The 18,516-nt window shown below is 34.1% G+C and overlaps 1 protein-coding gene across 1 annotated transcript; it reads left to right on the forward strand.

The window, feature by feature from the left end:
• The first annotated feature begins 5,062 nt into the window (after nucleotides 1-5,062).
• On the forward strand, nucleotides 5,063-6,011 carry LOC108596057 (fibroleukin). Its single transcript, XM_033293936.1, has 3 exons — nucleotides 5,063-5,129; nucleotides 5,186-5,878; nucleotides 5,938-6,011. Exons 1-3 carry the CDS (start codon nucleotides 5,063-5,065, stop codon nucleotides 6,009-6,011), a joined length of 834 nt encoding a protein of 277 aa, XP_033149827.1.
• The last annotated feature ends 12,505 nt before the right edge of the window (nucleotides 6,012-18,516 follow it).

Here is an 18,516-nt window from a genome sequence, read left to right on the forward strand (position 1 = left end):
ACTAAATTACTCTCAGAGGTATAATTTGCTTTTGTTGTTCTTGATCTATATACAGATATATATATATCAGACTGTTTGATATATGTTTAAGCATACGCTAAACTAAAACATTTATTTAGCTTAGTAGTTGTCACTTGAATCACGTGTCAGCCAACAAAAGGTAAAGCGCATTAGCAGCTAAAAACAATATTCATTAAAAAGAATATCCAAGGGTTGAGCTCTTTGGGCCTAGACAGCGTCGTTAGCCAAACAGACTCTGACTGTGTGAACATTTCATTTTAATGTGGCGACTAGACACACACACACACATACACAAAGTTATATTTATATATGCATATATAGCAGGGTTTGCCTTTTGCCCATCGCCTCTTCATATTTCGTACTTGCAACGTAATTACTTTAGAAAATAATCGTTAAAAGTAATGGTCTGTATCAAATATATTAAAATATAACGCAATGCCTGGCGACGTTGCCAACGTCAGCAGCAGCACAGAAAGAAAGGGAAGAGTGAGAAGAGAGAGAGAGAGAGCGCTGGCACTCGTCATGTCAGTAGTCATCAAAGACGCGCTTCAAAAAGTAAAAGCAGCCTGAGTTGGCTTTGCTTCGTCCATAACGTTCTATTGCTTAGAGAGTGGACGCTGCTACACTGCAAAAAAAAAACAAAAAATGTTAGTTTTTTTTAACATACACTTTGACATTTTAAAGCGGTGCATTTAAGCAACTGAATTATTAATTATAAACAAAACTGTTTTCTTTTCTATTGTAAATAATTTAAAAATAATATTGTAAATAATAAAAAAATCAAAAATATATATATTATATTGTATCTTTATTTGAAATAATTTGAGCTATGTAATATTAAAAAAAATAACAAAAAAATATGTTAAGAATATATGAATTTTAAAATAAAAAAATTTATACTTAAAATAAACTTTATATAATTATTCGCTTGATTAAAAAAATATTGTAATTAGGAATGAATTATTATTATATGACTAAGAAAAATAATAATTACTTTTATTTGTAAGCTTGAACAAAAAATCAAAAAAATATTGTACGTTTAATATTTGTTTGAGACAATTAAAAATAAATGTTATAAGAAAAATAATAAGAAACTGTGCATAAATTTTCAAAAGAAATATTAAATAATTACTTTATAAAAGTTTTTTTTGCAGTGCAGTGGCTACATGCTGAAAATGACTTGCAGTTCAATTGCAACTCACTTATTTTTCTCGCTGTGTATGCGTCGGTCATCAGTTGAAATGAGTTTTTATATCAATTTCTGACTGTCGGTCTGACTGCAACATTTTATTGCACCTCGGTGTGGCCCTAGCATAAAATAATTCTCTCGTTGACATTAAAAAAACAAAAGGAAAACCAAGGAAACTGAACAAAAAAAAAAACAAATATGAAAAGCTGTTGAAAATTCGCGTGTTTCACTTGCAGCGCATAGTTTAGCTTAGCTCTGTGTTCTCTGTGCTCTGTGCCCCGCGGGGTGGCAAGCTAACTAAGACATCAGCTTCATAATGCATAAGGCAGGCGATTCCCTCCTGGCGGCGGGGGCGGGGGGCACGCCTACCAATTTTTGCGTTGGCGCCTTTTGTATGTTAAATTTAATTTCTTTTGTTTCGTTACTCGCACGTCATTTGCAAAATGAAATTATTACAGAATTGTTTGTTCTCTCTCTCTGTCTCTGTCTCTGTCTCTCGTTGCTTATGTTTTGACTCTCATTTGCTTTTGGCCTTTTCCACTTCACAATACTCGTTTTATTTGTATTATTTTATTTTATGAAGCTCTCGAGCTCTTAATATTTTCTTCAGTATTTTTCGTTTTGCTGCTTGAGCTTCAGTTCAAGCTTCCAATCCCGCGGGCATATCATTCTGCTTCATCAGTACGCTCTCCCAATCTCTCTCTCTCTTGGTCTCAGCCCAAGTGTGATTGTGTGTGTGGCCATTTCATTTACTTGTTGGTTTCATTGCTTTTGTGCTGCCTCAGTTTTCATTTTGGGTTTTTGTTTCTTTTATACATTTCTTAATCATTTGCGAGTGTCTTAATTTTAATTTTTAAGTGTCTGGCTGCCTGTATGTGAAGTAGCTCCAGCTGCCTCCTAACTAGCCCTGATAGTAGCATTAGCATTTTCGCATTTCTCTCTCCGCTCAACGCTTGTCCAAATTGCTTAGAGGGTAACACAAAAAATTCTTTCATCTAACAAACTGTGAATTGGCTAAAGCAAAATAAACTTTAAAAATATTTAAAATACAATAAAAATTACTCAATTATTTTTCAGCATTTTTTTCTAATTAAAAGCAATTATTTAACAAAAAATGCGATCATGCTAATTATTAAAATTTACATTTGTGAAATTAATATTTAATTTAAGTTTAAATAATTTACTTAAACTGTTGTTTTTTTTTAACAATTTAATATCAATATTTAAATATTTTTTTACATATTATATTTATATAAAAAAATGTTTGCCTGATGTTCAAAATATACTGAAGCAAATCGTATTAAAAATAAATGTATTTTGAGTTTAATATTATTTGCAATATTCTATAAGTATTTTGCTATATCAATAAACATATGCATGCATTTTTTTGAATTTTGCTGATAACATTGTCGTCATCATAATTTAGTTTTAGTCTACTTTATACCTTGCTCTTGAAAAGTTCGTTCTATTAATTCAACATGAATATTTCGTATTCAGTGTTATCAGTTATATTGTTGCTGCTATATATGCGACCCAATACGGCAACGGATGTTATGGTAGGTCAAGTGTAAATAAATGTTTTAAATACTAAAAGCAAATCAATGCTAATTTTGCAGTCATGCCCAGCAGCAAGAGAATCAAATGAGGATTGCAGATCGTATTGCTATAAAGTCGTTAAGCCTTTATTGCAATATTTTCGTATATCCGCTGAAAAGAATGATCAATTCGAAAAGCTGCAGCAACAGGAAGCCAAAATAAAGAGTCTTGAAAGTAAAGCTAACGCAAATAAGGAAGCTTTAAGCAATTGCAGTGAAGACAAGTTAAAGGCAGAAAAGAAAACCTTGAAGCTTCAAACTAAAATCACTGAGCTACAAAAGAAGCTTGCAGAACAAAAAGAAGCTCTGAAGAAAAGCGACAAACTCAAGGATTCGTTAATGAGTGAAAAGGATAAACGCATTGCTCAAATCGAAGAGCAAATGAATTGCATGGAACATGAAAATAAACTACTCAAAGATGAGCTGAAGCGACTAGTTGTTTACCCTTTGGTAACTCTAGTGACATTCAAACGTTACATCTACCTGGTGTGAATGCCTTCCAGGTGCCCTGTGACTCAAAGTTCGCTGGCAACGGATGGGTTGTAATTCAACGCAGAGTGGATGGCTCTGTGAACTTCAATCAAACATTGGAGGAGTACAGAAATTGATTTGGTGACCTGCGCGGTAACTTTTGGCTCGGGCTAGAGAAACTTCATCTGATGACGAAGTTTCGGCCACACGAGCTCTACATACAGCTGGAGGATTTCAGAAACGAAACACGTTATGCCCGCTATAGCAATTTCAGAATTGGGACTGAAGCGCAATCTTACGAAGTTTTAAGTTTGGGGGAATTGGAAATGCTGGAAACGCACTCGATACTAACGAGATTGGTAGCGCTATGAATATGAAATTCTCAACCCCAGAGCGGGATAATGATCAATGGGATGAAAATTGTGCTGAAGCTTTCGCAAGTGGTTGGTGGTTTAATAGATGTTTGGTCGTAATATAAAGGACTTTAATAAAATGACCAACCTTCTATAATATATTTAATTTCTACAGTACGCCTAATGAGTTTATGTGACAAAAACTGATGACGACATATTAGTTAAATCAGATGATAAAATTGGCTTGTAAACCACTGAAATTCGTGGCAGATGAATGATAAGACCCACAACAATATAAAACCAAGTTTCTAACTAAACTGTCATAATATTATGCAAGTGTCGGGTGGTGTGCGCTGGTGGGATGCAACGCGAATAATTAAAATTCTCTATTAAAATAATAATAAAATTTTGCAAGTTAATAAATCTATAATAGCACACCCTGTTATAATAGTAAGCAATATAATGTTGATAATACGATTCTGCTTTCATTTGGCAAAAAATATAAAAATATTTCAACTTGACTCAAATGGTGGTCTTCAAAATTTAAATTCAGTTTATTTTAAACAGTGCTCTTGAATAGTTCGGTTTATTATTTCAACATGAATATATTAAAGTGTTTCTTATCTTTTGTGTTTTTGCTGCTTTATGTGGAATTTAATTCGGCCACTGATTGTGATGTAATAAACAAGTGCAGTAAAATAATTAAAATCATTTGTTTTAAACTTATGTTTTTGCTATTTATAGGATTATAAAACGTAAATTAAAATTTATATGTTACAACTTTAAATAAAACTAAGATTGAACAGCTGGAAGGCACAATAAAAAATCTACAACGCTAATTGGTGGAGCATCAGGAAAATGCGATGCGCCATCGGGCATCACTCAAGAGAAACTTCAGAAGCTGCAAGATAAGCTACGCGAACAGGAGACAGAGATCAGGACACTAAAAGCTACAACTAATGAACAACAACTAGCCAAAGATTCGTTATTAAATGTGCAAAATCAGAATAAATCCGCTGATAATGTGGTAACCAATGGTACAATAACAGAAGATACACAAAAGGAAATCTTGAAGCTTCAAAATAAAATTCATGATCAGGAGCTTGTCATACAGGCAGACAAATTAAAATACAATGAACTATACACAAGACTCTTTTCAATGAAGGATGAATGTAAGATTAAGCAAATGAATCTTACTATCAACAATATACAAAATAAATTTGAGGATACGTTGAAGAAGTGTGAAGAACGCGCAATGATAAATCAACAAGCTAACTTTCAGCTTCAAAGTAAAATTCATAAACATGAATTTGAATACAAGGAACTACTCAAAAATCTCTCTTTAGTAAAGAATGAGTATGAATCTAAGATTCAGGAACAGAACCTGACTATTAACAATTTACAAAATAAATTTGAGAACACGTTGAATAAAAATGAACAGCTTCAAGATAAGCTTCATAGACAAGATCTCTCCAACAAGGCACAGGAAACTAAGTTTAAGTCAGAACTTAACAGTCACAATTTAATGCAGTATCAACTACATGCTAAAATTTTAGAACAAGACCTCACCATCAACAATCTTCAAAATGAGGTTAAGGACACCTTGAAGAGAAGTGAGCAGCTTCAAGATAAGCTTCATAGACAAGATCTCTCCAACAAGGCACAGGAAATTAAGTTTCTGAATCAACATGCCAATCAGTTATTAACAAATAATCAATATCAGAGACCTACTATAATCAGAAACTTTGGCAATTTATATACGTATATCAATGAACCGACAAACTGCGTCGCTTACGGCAATGACATTCAAACGATACGAGTACCTGGTACAGATGCCTTCCAGGTACCATGCGATTCAAAGTTCGCTGGCCCGGGATGGGCTGTCATTCAACGCAGGGTGGATGGCTCCGTGAACTTCAATCGAACATGGGAGGAGTACAGAAATGGCTTCGGTGACCTACGAGGTGAATTCTGGCTCGGGCTAGAGAAACTTCATCTGATGACGAAGTTTCAGCCACACGAGCTCTACATACAGCTGGAGGATTTCAAAAACGAAAAACGATATGCACGCTATACCAATTTCTCAGTTGGGAATGAAGCGCAATCTTACGAACTATTAAGTGTAGGGGAATATAATGGAAATGCTGGAGATGCATTAAGTTACCTTAAGAATACAAAATTCACAACCAAAGACCGGGATAATGATAAAGGTAATGGTAATTGTGGTGGTTTCATGCATGTTATAAGTGGTGAGTATAAATGACTTTAAAAAATTATACAAACTGATAAATTATATTTATTTCCATAGTAACCCTAATGGAGTTTATGTGCACACTAAGACTGATGAAGACAATTCTAAGTCAATCCATGAGAAACCACTGAAATCGTGGCAGATTGATGATAAGACCCACGAAGAAATATAAATGTTTTAAATAAATGTCAATTCATAATTAATGCCAGTAGTGAAATATTGAAATTCTATTAAAACAATAAATAAAGTTTTGCAAGTTGTAGCCTCAGATTAAAAAAAAGTAATAAATATAATATAATTTATTTTTGACTCTCTTGTAGCCAGCGAATCCAAGATTATTCTTGTATATCTTTGCGAAAAGTATCAATAACACAGCTGTATATAGTATAGCATATATATAATGTTGATAATACGATTATGCTTTCATTTGGCAATAAATATAAATATATATATGACTCACATAAAATTGACAAGGCTGGTGGTCGTCAAAATTTAGGTTTAGTTCTTTTCAAGCTCTGCTTATGAAAGTTCGTTTTATTAAGTTCAACATGAGATATATTAAATTGTGTCTTTTGGTTTTGCTGCTTTAGGTAATTTAGATTCGAGCAGCTGATAGTGATGTGGTGAGCATGTGAACTAAAATAGTTCATTCTATTTGTTTAAAACTTGTTGTTGTGCGCTTCTCATAGAATTGTCATGCATATGGCAATAATTTGACTGAAGCGCTGCTGAAAGACTTGGCAGAATACAAAGCTAAGATTGAGCAGTTGGAGTTCAATATTAAGGATATACAAGCAAATGCTGTGGCACCATAATAGCTGTGTATCCTTTGGCGATGATATTCAAACTATACGAGTACCCGGCACGGATGCTTTTCAGGTGCCCTGCGATTCAAAGTTCGCTGGCGAGGGATGGACTGTCATCCAACGCAGGGTGGATGGCTCCGTGAACTTCAATCGAACCTGGGAGGAGTACAGAAATGGATTTGGTGACCTGCGCGGTAACTTTTGGCTCGGGCAAGAGAAACTTCATCTGATGACGAAGTTTCAGCCACACGAGCTCTACATAATTTCATAATTGGGAATGAAGCGCAATCTTACGAATATTCTGGAGATGCTGGAAACGCACTAGATTATACAGTTGCATTGGTTGACGCTAAGAATATAAAATTCTCAACTCCAGACCGGGATAATGATAATTATACTTATCTTAATTGTGCTGCTAATTACGCGAGTGGCTGGTGCCTACAAATTTTAAACCATGTAATCCAGTTTCTTTAAAAAATATAACCAAACTATTTTATTCATTTATTTCTATAGTAACCTTAAAAGGAGTTAATGTAACCACTAAAACGATAATGAATACCGTTTATTTAATTCAAATCAATGACAATTGGCTGATAAACCACTGAAATCGTCAGATGAATATAAGGCCAAACCACACAATTAAAGTAAAAATGTTCTAAAAGAAAAGTCAATAACAATTATGCAGCGAATAATTAAAATAAAATTCTATTCAAAATAATAAATAAACTTTGCAAGTTGTAGACTAGATTAAAAAATAATAATTGTTTGCTGTTTCATTTAAATATAATAATTGTTTCTGTTTTGACCCAGTGCGTATACTTGATAAAAATACACTTTAGCTTTTTCATTAATATTTCAAGTGAAAGAATAAAATCAGCCGATTGAGACAATTATTATGCAACGCAGCCAAATATGATGAGTATATATTTATGTGTATTATTCATAGATTGCTTGAACATTGTTTAATATTCTACAGATTACGTGTACGCAAGTTGATGCCAAACATTATTTTAACACATGAATTTACTCAAATTGTCATGGCATGCGCATAATGCTGATAATACTAAAAATATTAATGATAGTGAAAGATCATTTGTGCAAATTCTGACGTTAACTATATAAGCTTCAATATTAAAATTCAGTTTATTCTTAGTTCTGCTCTTGAATAGTTCGTTTTACTAATTTAATATGAATATATTAAAGTGTTTCTTATCCGCAATAGGGAAATAAAAATTCTATGCTACATTATAAAAACCTGTTGATGTTTTAGGCATTTTTTATTTAATTTTGAGTGTGACTTTTACTATTGAAAGCATTGTAAAAATCAAAGGGAAGATATCCAGAAAGAATTAGTTGAATATGAAGCTAAGATTGATCAGATGGAAAGCACAATTAAAAATCTTCAAGCTAATGCTGAAACTTTGAGAGAATGCGCTTCTCTATCTGATATTACAAAAGCCGAACTCGAAAGGGTGCTACCCATAATTCATAAACTGCAGACAACTATCACGACACTTAAAGCTATGAATAATTTCGATTGCAATAAACAAATGTGGATCGATCCAACTGAACCGACGAGCTGTGTATCTTTAGGCAATGATATTCAAACGATACGTCTACCTGGTGCGGAGCCCTTCCAAGTGCCCTGTGATTCTAAATTTAATGGCAGTGGCTGGGCTGTCATTCAACGTAGAATGGATGGCTCTGTGAACTTCACTAGAACATGGGATGAGTATAAGAATGGCTTTGGCTTCCTGAGAGGTGAATTCTGGCTCGGATTAGAGCGGCTGCATCTGATGACGAAGTTTCGTCCACACGAGCTCTACATACAGCTGGAGGATTTCAAAAACGAAACACGATATGCCACGCTATAAGCAACTTCTCAGTTGGGAATGAAGCACAATCTTACGAACTCTTAAGTTTGGGGTGAACTTTGACTGGAAATGCTGGAAACGCACTCGAATACGGTGATTGGGGGGGAGGTAAGGCAAAGAATATGAAATTCTCAACCCCAGAGCGGGATAATGATAAAGCCGATAATTATAATTGTGCTGCTTTTTACGCAAGTGGTTGGTGGTTTAATAGATGTTCTTGGTCGTAAGTATAAATGACTTTAAAAAATTATACAAACTGCTACATTATATTGATTTCTATAGTAACCCTAATGGGGTTTATAATGACACTAAAACTGATGAGAGCCTTGTGAAGTCAATCATTTGGGCGGAATGGCATAATAAACCACTGAAATTCGTGCAGATAGGAATGATCAGACCTACCAAGAATAAACAAAATGTTCTAAATAAAATGTCAAATATAATCTATGCAAAAATAAGTTATAATTCTATTAAAATATAGATATCATTTTTGCAAAGTTTGTGCCTCGTCAAAAAAAAAAAACTAACAATTTCCTGCTGTTTTATTTTATGACGTTTTTTTGGTTCAGATTTATTGATGTTCGCACAGATTACGTATACTTGATATGAATAAGTATATTTTGGCATTAGTTTCCGAATGAATAAATCAAAACAATTGACGCTGCTAAATATGATGCGTGTATATAATATTCGAAATTGCTTGAGCTTTGTTTCATATATATTATTCATTCAAAGCATACATATACAGTATTTACTTCCGATTATGTATTCATGTAGCTAAAAATATTAATGCATGTCAAAGATCAATTGATAAGCTTCAAGACTGAATTCAATTTATTAAAAGCTCCGCTCTTGAAATTCAACATGAACATTTCGTATTCTGTGCTATCAGCTAAACATATATGCAGCCCAACTCGGCCACTGATATTATGGTAGGTCATGTGCAAATAAATGATTTAAATATATAATAGAAAAGAATAAAAAAGCGTTGACTAGGTTCAATTTTACTTTAAATTCATAGTGAAAAATAAACAAAGAAAATGCAACATTTATACCTTGCGTGAATTGAAGCTGCAGCACTTCAAAATAAAACTAAACATATTTATGCGGATTTAGTTGTAATTATTAATTGGAAAAGTTGTTGATTGCGCTTCAAGGTTGCTTTATAATAAAGGATACCGCATTTGTACATTTGAAGAGAATATGAAATTCTCAACTCCAGATCGTGATCTTGATACACAATTTGCCTGCAATGAAGCCGCGCTAATAACTATTTACTTTAGTTTAAGCTACTAGTATTTAATATTGTAATTTCAATTGTTATAAGATGATAATATTTTGTATTTCTAATTTCAGTTTTGATAGCCTATACCTTATATCGACTAATTCTATGCAACTGATGATAAGACCCATAAGCAAGAGAAATTAAAAACCTTTTAAATTTAATTGAAATACAATTTTTATCAGTAAACTGTACTCTGTTTCTTATCATGTGTTTTTTATGGAATTTAATTCAGCAGTGGATAGTAAATTGGTAAGCAACTCAATGTTGAGTTATTTTAAACTTCTGTTTTTGCTATTCATAGGATGAAAGGGTTCTGACCAAAATTCATAAACTGCAGACAACTGTCACGACACTTAAAGCTACGAATAATATCAATTGCAAAAAACAAATGTGGATCAATCCAACTAATCAGACTAGGTGTGAACCTTTTGGTATTGATATTCAAACGATGCGTCTACCTGGTGCGGAAGCCTTTCAAGTGTCCTGTTCGCGGGCGAGGGATGGACTGTCATTCAACGCAGGATGAATAGCTCTGTGAACTTTAATCGAACATGGGAGGAGTACAAAAATGGCTTTGGGGACTTGCGCACCGATTTCTGGCTCGGATTAGAGCGGCTCCATCAGATGACGAAGTTCATGAAGTTCATGAATTGTGCTGCTTTATTCGCGAGTGATTGGTGGTTCAATGACTGTACTGTGTGGTAAGTATAAATGACAGTTAAAAAAATTATACAAACTGCTAAATTATATTTATTTTTATAGTAACATTAATGGAGTTTATGTGCACACTAAAACTAAAAAAGTGCTTTCTAAAACAATCATATGGGGGAAATTGCACTGAAATTCGTGCAGATGATGATAAGACCCACCAAAAAGTAAATAAATATATTTTTGTCAATTGTAATTATGCCAGCGTAAAATTCAAATTTGCAGTTCAATTATGAAAAAAAATTATTTCCCATTTATATTCAAATTCTATTCAAGCTATTTGCAAGTTTAAGCTTTATTTATATTTTAAAAATTAATTTCCTATTTATATTGAAATAAAATAAATTTTTTAAAGCAAACACAAATAATGTTAACGAATTATATTTGTTTTAAAATTTATACGATTTAAAATATTATTTCCCATTTATATTGAAATTCTATTAAAGCTACTTGCAAGCTTAAACTTTTTATATTTTGTAAAAATTATAAAAATTATAAAATTATTATATTATATTGAAATAAAATACATTTCTTAAAGCAAACAACAAATTTTTAAGATTTTTATTTGAATTATTTGAATAATTGTTATTATTTATATTTGAATTTAGTAACAAATTCAATTAGGAAATGCTGTACGTCTCTCTCTCGCTCTCTCTCACTCTCTCTCTGTCTGTCTGTCTCTCTCACTTGAAGCTGCCTCTTGCTCGCTTGAGTCCAAGTGCCCGAACAATAAGTTGACAAATGACATGGTCGACTCAAAGTAATTTCTTTCAATTAGGACAGCGAGCTGCGCAAGCGTTCTCTCTCCCTCTCTCTCTCTCTCTCTCTCTTTCTCTCGCTGTCGCTCTCTTTGTTGCCACTGACATTGACATAGCGCGCATGTGCAACATGCCCACACCCCCCACCCCACTCGGCTGCAAATCAAGCGACACGTTGTGTCAGTTATTAATGTTGCACATTTTGTGCCTTAATGGCTAATTCAACAGTTGACAGATGTGCGTAATTTATACATTTATACTCTCCAGATCCTTCGCAGCCGTAGATCGTTGCTTGGTGCTTGCAACAAATATGATGAGGCCATCACGATGGCCGAGACCACAGAGAGACGCGAGATTTAGTTTCGCTCGAATGCGCGATAAGCGTCAACAAAAGCTTCACATTTAAATAATTTGCACAAGCTATAAGGCTAAGCAGTTGCTATTTTAGTTTTTCGATATTGTATTTTCGAAAACTAAAGTATTCGAAATTCAGGCAAAATTGGAGCCAGCTTATGGAATAGTTTTTTAAATTACATAATACATAATTATATTAAATAAATTATTAAATTGATTTAGTCAGAGCTAATAGGTTTCGAAATTCGAAACAATATAAGCGAGTTTTTGCTGTTAATATTTTCAATATAATTGGATTTTTCGAAAATGTAAGCATTCGATATCGAAAGAAAATGCTATTGCTGCTAGCAGTAAAATGTTTTTTTTGTCTTGGCAACATTTTAATTTAGACAAAGCTAAAAAAAATTGTAGAGCACAATATTTAAAAATAATTTACACGAGCTAGTAGTTACTTTTTTAGCTTTTCGATATTGTCATTTCGAAAATTTAAATGAGTTAAATTTAAATGAGTTGTTATTTGTGTTAAAGCTAAGGTTCGAAATTCGAAATAATATAAGCGATATAGTTGAATATTTCGAACAATAATTTGAAATAATTTACATAATTGAAGCAAATGACACAGAATAAAGTCAGCTATTAATTTAATTTAGGCTAATTAGTTTTGAAAATCAATAGTTTGAAATAAAAAAATTTGAAATCAAAGCAACGCATGGGCAATGAAGCAAATTAACTCAATTATGCTTATTATTTAAAGCTAAGACGTCAATATAAATTAATGTTGATAGTGTAATTAAAGTTGCTTTATAATTGTCGTCAACTGTCGCTGTCAGCAAGAATCAAATATCAGCAATCAACAGCAGCAGCAGCGAGCAGCAACAGCAACATGCAGAGACAAATGTCGAATTGTCAGCTTGAAATTGTTTCAAACACACTATTGGCTACGGCCTTGGCCTGTACAGGCAAAAGGATAAAGTGAGTGAGTTGGGGCGGGGGCAGCGCTTTGTGGTCACACAAATTGCCACTCGTGGCCAAATCGTCAACAACAAACAACAGCGACAGCAACAGCGACAATGCAAATTGCTTAGATTTGCGTTGGACCGCAAAAGCGTAGCGATATGGTTGGCTACCTGACCAGGCAAACAAACACAGCAGCAGCAGCAGCAGCAGCAGAGAGAGCGAGAATGGGTGGGGGGGATGGGGAGACAGCAAACTCATGACTGGTGTTGAAGGATTCACGATGTGACAGTGTCCGTAACGTTGACATGCGGCATAATGTTGTGCTCGACTGTTTGAGGCACCAACAAGACAAAAACTACACAGACACACACACACACACATGCACACACATAATCTACAGAGAGGCAAGCTCAAACTGCTGTTGACAGCGACAGCAACAAGGACAACAACAGCAGCAGCAGCAGCAACAATGTCGACAACAACAGCGGCAATAAACTTGAAGTTGACAATTGTAAAAAGCAAAGCACATGTGAACCCCCCCTAACCCCCCTCACTGCACACTGCCTTACTCCATAACTCGAGCTAGCAACAGCAACAGCTAACGGCAATCATAAAATCAACAACTATGAAATTCATCACTGGCAACAGCCGTTCAGTGAAAGCCGCTGGTTGACACTTCCGTCGCTTGCCAAGCTAACTGAAGTCACTGGATCAGGCCGAGCAACACAACCAAAACAATGTACGAGCAACAGCATCAGCAGCAGCATGCAACACAGCAACTGGGCTGGCATCATCAATTCACGGCAGCAACGGCGACGGGTAAGTGAAATTAATTGCATTGTTTTTGGCCAATGAATTCCTAGTTGCCAGTTTTTGTTTTCGACTTAAACGCCTTGACGCCTTTTTGGCCAAAAACAACAACAACAACAACAACAGCAGCAGTCACAGCATTTCAAACACAACAGCGGCCACAGCGGCATTAGTGCCATTCAGTCAGTCAGTTCCCCTCCTCCCTCCCCATCCCCCTTCACAACAGCACTATAGCAACGAGCTCTGGCTTTGCTCTGTGGCACTACAGTTCATCACACGTGATTGCCGCCGCATGTTGCAAGCATTTGAAGCGCAGCTGTCTGCACAGTGGTGCCAGATATGCCCATTTAATAAGCAATTAAAATGATATTCAACATTTCCAATTTTCAACATTTCCAAATTTTCCAATTAAGTTATATTTGTACACTTTATGTTGTAATATTGTGAAATACATAATTTAATTTAATGCATTTTTTATGCAACTATTTTATTTAAACAGCCTTTAGCAAAATATAATTGCATATTAATTAATTAAAGCGAATAAAAATCAAGTAATGCGAACATAAAATTTAAAATTGAATAAATCCTATACAGCTTAATTTTAAAATATAAGTGTATATTATTTTATTATATTATTATTATTATATATAAAAGTAAATAACCCAGAATATTTGGTTAGATGCTTAAGTGCTCAAAATATAAACAATAAATTATAAATATAATATGAACAAAATAAGCAATATTTTTAGTTCTGTAAGCAATACATTATAACCAAAAAAAATATATGCTAAATTGCTAAATTTGGAGAGAATATTTTTTAATTAGCTGCAACACATAATATATGATTAAAGCCTAATTCTAAAGAAAAAACAAAGGGTTGTATATATAAAGAAATAATTTATATGGAAAATGTGCACTAAATTTAAAACGAATAGCTCAAAATATTTGTAGTGAGTATGTATAGATTATAAAAAAATGCAATTAAATGTAAATTTAAATGTAAAAGCTAAAAACTAAAAAAATAAATTAAATTAAATAATTTTATAATTATGAAAACGAACAACAATTCTAAAAAATGAACTAAATTGAAAATAATAACTTGCCGTATTTATTGTAGTTTAAAAAAATTATTTACCGAAAATTATGATGTGAGTATTACGTATAAACTAAAGAAATAAATAAATGTTGTACATACAATTTAGTAAATCTTACAAAGCGCTTAATTAGCTGCATATATTTTATAAGCTGTCAAATGGCATTGCAACCACTGTGCAGCAGTTTGAACATGTTTAGAGTTAGCTTGGGTCCGTCGCCTGCCTGTCGCGCTGGCTGCATAGCCTACAACACACACACACGCACACACACACACAATAGAGCATCACTAAATCTTCCTTATGCGCTCCCGCTCTCTCTCTCACTCTCTCACTCTCTCAAACAGTGATGCTCCCTTGACATAACACTCGAGCTCTATCTAGTCCTCGTCGCAGTTACCAACGTTTTATCGCGCTGCTCTAGTTAGTTAACATCATCAACATGTTGACATGTCTATGACTGCATGCATATGTGTGTGTGTGTGTGTGTGTGTGTTGTTGTTGTTATTGCCACTAAGCAAGCTCAACAGCGTTTATCACTCATGCTTATGGTCTTGTTTTTGCGGTGATATATCACACTTGACACTCATTCATTCAGTTTTCAGAGTTTTGGGCTCGTTACCTCTGGATGATGATGCACCACACCACACCCACCACATCAGCCCGCAGCCCCTCGAGCTGTCTGCCATTTGAATTTCATCAGTTTTGTATGTTAGGCAACGCGAATCCAAAACTAAACTTGTGGCTGTTGCATTGTTTCTCTCCCAGCATCCAGCCCCCACCCACAATTTGGCAGCATCATCATAGTCTTGCCACTGCCACTGTTAATTTGTTGCAGCAGCAGCAGCAGTGTTGATGGGGCAATTTATACACTCGCCATGCAACAAGAGCAACAACAACATTTTCCACATTGTCGTTTTCTGTTTGTTTTTCAATTGCTACACAAATGTTTATGCAGATGAATTGTTTTTTGAGTTATTTCTCTGCATATGTGTGTGTGTGTATTTTTTGTTGTCCTTTGGTCCATTTTGGCCTTGTGATGAATTGTGGCAAAATGTTTGCTAAGCTTTTCATAATGTGTCTGCAAATTGTGGCACGCACCAAAAACTTTTACTTCTTGCTGCAAATCAATCGAGCATCAAAATGTTGACACAAAAAAAAAAAAAAACAATAACAATAGTCTATAGTACATACTTTTAATTAAGTCAAATATACGCTTTGCATTTATTCTGATTATTTTTGCTCAAAGTTCAACTAAATTATTTCTTTCATTTTAGATTATATAGATTTCTTGCTTTGATTTCTTGCTATACAAAAAATTCTAAATTTTATTTATTTTAAACTAAACTTAATTTTTTCCAACATTATCAACTTTATTTTTAAATTATTTATAGGCTTAAATATTATGCAAATAATTATATATATTCAGAGTTCCAGCAAAAATGTTTTCAATTTTAAATATATTCGTTGAAAAAAATAATAAGACACCCTGTATATATAAAATATGTGTACTATATATAGCAATTCGTAGATTTTTATTGCCTTAAGATTATTTCATTTTTTAAAGAATTTGTGTGCACAGATTCGTCAAAGAGATCACTTAATGTTATACACGAGCATACATTATCACAATCTATATTATTTAAAAACATTATATAACAATGTTGATAATGCTTTAATTGAGCTAAAAACAATGATGACTGTCACTTATTTCCCAAATCCTGACGTGTACTTTTACCACATCAAGTTGATAAGGCTGCTGATCTTCAATATTTAAATTCATTTTATTTTAAACAGTGCTCTTGAATAGTTCGGTTTATTGTTTCAACATGAATATATTAAAGTGTTTCTTATCTTTTGTGTTGTTGCTGCTTTATGTGGAATTTAATTCGGCAACTGATTGGGGTGTGGTAAGGAAGTGAACTCAAATAATTTTATTTATTTCTTTTAAACTTATGTTTATGTTTTATGTTTTGAAAGTGCAGAATGGGATTAATCCAGCCGAAGCGACTAGTTGTCTAGCCTTTGGTAATTCAAATGGTATTCAAACGATACGTGTGCCTGGTGCGGAAGCCTTCAAGGTGCCATGCGATTCAAAGTTCGCTGGCGAGGGATGGACTGTCATCCAGCGCAGAGTGGATGGCTCTGTGAGCGTTAATCGGAACTGGGAGGAGTATAAAAATGGATTTGGTGACCTGCGCGGTAACTTTTGGCTCGGGCTAGAGAAACTTCATCTGATGACGAAGTTTCGGCCACACGAACTCTACATACAGCTGGAGGATTTCAAAAACGAAACGCATGCCCGCTATAGCAATTTCAGAATTGGGACTGAAGCGCAATCTTACGAAGTTTTAAGTGTGGGGGAATATGATGGAAATGCTGGAAACGCACTCGATAGTAGAGATGCGTTTAGCGCTACGAATATGAAGTTCTCAACCCCAGAGCGGGATAATGATAATTATACTTATGTTAATTGTGCTGCTAATTACGCGAGTGGCTGGTGGTTTAATCAATGTTCTTTTAGGTAAGTATAAATGACTTTAAAAAATTATACAAATTGCTAAATTATATTTATTTCTATAGTAACCTTAATGAAGTTTATTCGGACACTAAAACTAATCAATACCATTATAACTCAATCACTTGGATGAGATGGCATGGTAAACCACTGAAATTCGTGCAGATGATGATAAGACCTACCTACTAATTAAATAAAAATGTTTCTAAATAAATGTCAATAATAATTATGGAAGCGAATAATTAAAATTCCATAAAAATAATAAATAAACTTTTGCAATTTAACCCTCAAATTGAAAAATTAGTAATTGTCTGCTGGCCTTTAATTTTGAAAATATAATTTCTCTTTGACACAGATTACGTATACTTGATATGAATAAGTATATTTTGGCTTTAGCCTTCAGAAATGCGTGATAACATGCGAGATTGACTTTCATCTTAGCTTGGGCTTATTATAGATTATTAGGGAGGCTGCTAACGCTGATAAGAGTGAGAGCATTGCTGAGTGCTTAAGCTAAAGAGACGCGTCTGTTCCAATGACTAGAATTCGAGCTTCGTTATCATCTGTTGCTTTTATTGTGGCTGTGTGCGTTCAGTTTTGAGTGTTAGTTGATATTGCTTGAGACTTTAGAAATGTTCACAAACAATTCGACGCCAAATAAAAATTTGTGAACATTTAAAGCGTTGACAAGAAGTTTTTAGAATTGAGTAGATAATGCTGCTGATTTGCTTTATTTATATAAAATATTTTGTGCCTTTTTTGTGTATATTTTGTTATTTTTTTTTTGCTTATAGAAATATTAGCCAATTATTTGTCTGACAAGCGCACAGCTTGTTGCAGTTCAAAAACAAATGGATTAGCAAATGTTTAAATGGGAAATTAAAAAGCGAAAATTGTTTAGCAACTTTTTTGGGCAAGCAGCATGATTCCAATTCAAAAATATAAATTTTGTAGCGACGGCACAATGTATGGCATGAGTTGCAAATGTAACTGCAACTCGATGCTGTCTAAATTTAACAACAACAACAAAAGTTGCTTGCAAAACAAATGTTTTTGACGCATTTGTAGTTGTCGATGGGAGTGGCGACTGGGATGGGGGGCCGAATGGTTAGGTTAGGCAGGCGTGGCAGTGGCGCCAAGCATTTTCAGTTGTTTTTTATGACATTGCAGCGCCGCGACGGCGTCTGATGCGTCCGTCAACCGCAAAAGGTGTCAGAAAATTGCAAGCAACACATTTTTGCGTTTGCCATTTGACAGATGGACGAATGTGTCGCTTCCATGGATGGGGTAAAGTGAGTGGGCAGGGGGGTGGCATGTGATAAAATCGTGTGTCAATTCAATTCTTGACGTTAACCGACGCCTAAACAAGCGCAACAAACACAAAGGTCAAGGCAATTGCGATAAGTTGTCGTTTTCGAACTCGAAAAAATTGAAAAATGCTTACAAATTTTTGTCAATCAAATTTATTGTTAAGA

The sequence above is a fragment of the Drosophila busckii genome, chromosome 2L (genome assembly GCF_011750605.1).
Source record: "Drosophila busckii strain San Diego stock center, stock number 13000-0081.31 chromosome 2L, ASM1175060v1, whole genome shotgun sequence".
NCBI lineage: Eukaryota > Metazoa > Arthropoda > Insecta > Diptera > Drosophilidae > Drosophila > Drosophila busckii.

Coding starts and splice junctions, on each gene's coding strand:
- LOC108596057 (XM_033293936.1), top strand. CDS start 5,063: ATGAACAGCTTCAAGATAAGCTTCATAGACAAGATCTCTCCAACAAGG. Junction 5,130..5,185: donor GCACAGGAAACTAAGTTTAA/GTCAGAACTTAA, acceptor CTAAAATTTTAG/AACAAGACCTCACCATCAAC. Junction 5,879..5,937: donor TTTCATGCATGTTATAAGTG/GTGAGTATAAAT, acceptor TTATTTCCATAG/TAACCCTAATGGAGTTTATG.